This window comes from Camelina sativa, chromosome 16 (genome assembly GCF_030686135.1).
Source record: "Camelina sativa cultivar CO46 ecotype springtype chromosome 16, ASM3068613v1".
Taxonomy (NCBI): Eukaryota; Viridiplantae; Streptophyta; class Magnoliopsida; order Brassicales; family Brassicaceae; genus Camelina; species Camelina sativa.
This window is the reverse complement of record NC_141895.1, coordinates 792111-794800: the sequence shown is the minus strand read 5'-3', so window position 1 is coordinate 794800 and position 2690 is coordinate 792111. Positions and strand designations below refer to the sequence as shown.

The window sequence follows — 2690 nt, the reverse complement described above, 5'->3', positions numbered from 1 at the left end:
AAAATATTTTCAACTACCTTAAGTGTTAAATTTACATATATTGAAGACAAATCTGACTTAGCATCCTGTTCTAACTTACGGGTCTGTAATTTCTAACTTACGAGTCTGTAATTTTGGTGTATAAGTTTAACATGTTTATCTATAACAAAAATATATTTCCAACTAAGTATTTTTTATTATACAAAACATTTTTATTAATAAAAATAGTTTTAAGCTTAAGTGTTATTTTTTCGGCTTTGTCATTTTTATGTAGTGTTTTTCGGCTTCGTCATTTTTAGTTTCATAAGTTTGATATACTTTTTATGTACATTTTACATTTCAATTAAGCTTTAAAGTATATGTTAAGTTTAACTTTTAAGTAATTTTTTTTGTCTTTAACTATGAAGATTTTACTATATAAAAACGCTTTGTAAAATAAACTGCTTTCGATTTCTCTTGTCGTGGTTTCTGCGTTTCTCTCGTCTTCGGACTCTTAAACTTGTCTCCCGAGAATCCGATGTTCTCTTCCTTACTCTGTTTTGAGATAAAAGTAAAAAACCGATGCGCTTAAAAGTATCTTGTAAGTGTGACTGACCATTATTACTCTTTTTCGTGATGTTATATCGTAGAGATTTTAGGTTAAGTGTGAATCAATCACCGTAATAAATATTCAGCATTGGATCGATTTACTAGGATTTTTTATTATCAATATGCTTTTTAGCTTATTTGTTTGTGCGTAGTAGAGGGTTGAGTCAGAAAATTTACTTAAACCAATGATCATGTCACCCCCGAAGAAGCTCCGATGCAACAATAACATACTTACTTCTGACTTTTGTTCCCGTCTGTTCTTCATCCTCATTTAAATATCTGTTATTGCAGTGTAGTGTTGTCTACATGGTTATAAGAAGAATTTGGAATTTGCAATTGATTCGTTCAAAACTTTCCTTTCGTCTCATCATAAGCAACTTATTTTTCTTCTCAATAGTTTCTTGAAGCTCATCTCCAGTGATCTAGTTTGTTTACTTTAATGTGAAAGTGTTTTGACTTTACTACTTATATTTTAGCTTTATTGAACATAGCAAAACATAGATCGAAAACAAGATATTTTTTTATTACAGAACATCCTACAAAACTATCCACACTCTTTCTAATCACTTTTCTATTTTCTTATATGCTTTTTATGTCCAAAACTCCCACCAATTGGGGTAATTGCTGCTAGATTGGTCTAAGAGAGAATCAGAATTGAAACCTCCCCAGTTATCAGAAGATGTCAAGCAACTATCATCAGGTTGCTCAACAATGTTCATGAGCTCATGGTGATCAGTCTCTTCCTCGAACCCAAAATACTCTGTTTTGATGTTGTTGTTATCACCATCATCATTACATAGAACAATCCCTTGATTTAACCTCACTTCTGGCTCACACTTTCCATTATGCGACTCTGTGCTGCTGCTTAGAGCCACCCCTTGTTCACCACAACACTCATGATCCCTTTCTTCTTTAGGCTTATTATGTATCTCTTCATTTAGTCTCTGCAACTGCAAAAATAGAGATTAGTTAATATCACCACAACATTCATATATTCTTGTTTATACTTTATAAAAATATATCATGTCAATTTTTTTTGTTTTCATCACTATTTTAAATTATTAAAGATAAAGATGACAATAGAATCATTATGTACCTCAGAGACCAAAGCTTGCTTTTCTTTCTTCATGATATCAAATTGTGAAGCCAAATTGCTGTAATTGGCTCTGAGAATGTTATACTCTTTCTCAAGTTGCTTTGTTTTCCAACGAGCCCTCTTGTTCTGAAACCATATAGCCACTTGTCTTGGTTGCAGCCCTAGCTCTCTAGCTACCTGCACCTTCTTCCTCGGTTCGAGCCTCGTCTCAGACTCAAATATACGCTCAAGTGACTTGATCTGTTCCTCGCTAAACCTCTTCTGGTTATAGCTCTTCTTCATCTTCTTCTTATTCATCATAGTCATGCCACTATTAGTCTCGCTGAAGCAACAATTGAAAAAATCTCCTTCTTCCATGGTTTTTACCAGATCTTGCAAGTTTCTTGATTGCGAATTAGGAGAGAAGGTTTTGGAATTTATTTGTTTCTTTTATTTTTGGAATCTCTGTGTTGCTGATATTGGCCATTTTATATATATGTGGGAGTTACTGTGTGTGCTTTGTAGTGTAGGGCCTCAGATTGTTATTATTTTTGATTTGGAAATTCCATTAATTTTTTTACCAAGACGAAAAAAATTCATTAAGTACCTTACAAATATTGTGGAACAACGGGCGAAAAATATATAGGTCCAAAATTTGTGGCTCGACACGAATTGTCTCATGTCTCTTTCAGTTTAAGTCGTATTTCATTTCGATGTGAACTAATCATCTAACTATTAGTGAAAAAAATTTCCAACTTTTTTCTTTTAAAGATTTAATCTGTTATCATATGTTTTATCATTTGTGGAAGTGATTACTATGTGCATTTGTTTAATAAGTATCGTTCAGGTCGTGTTAAGCAATCTTATTATAACTAGATTCATCTTCTACCGTTTGCTAAAATAAACTAAAAGGGTAGAAAAAGGTATTTAAAATCATTGTACTATGTTTTTAACATGCACCAACAACACATGTGATACCAATGCCTTGTGATACTTTTGTAGTCAAGATAATATTTGATAGATAATCATTACGAAAGAGAGAGAGAAA

At 32.3% G+C, this 2690-nt stretch overlaps 1 protein-coding gene across 1 annotated transcript; it reads right to left on the bottom strand.

The window, feature by feature from the left end:
• Window positions 1-1017: 1017 nt before the first annotated feature.
• Window positions 1018-2260, bottom strand: LOC104749130 (homeobox-leucine zipper protein ATHB-12). Its single transcript, XM_010470706.2, has 2 exons — window positions 1664-2260; window positions 1018-1517 (listed from the first exon to the last, which is right to left on the bottom strand). Exons 1-2 carry the CDS (start codon window positions 2018-2020, stop codon window positions 1158-1160), a joined length of 717 nt encoding a protein of 238 aa, XP_010469008.1. The 5' UTR covers window positions 2021-2260; the 3' UTR covers window positions 1018-1157.
• Window positions 2261-2690: the final 430 nt, after the last annotated feature.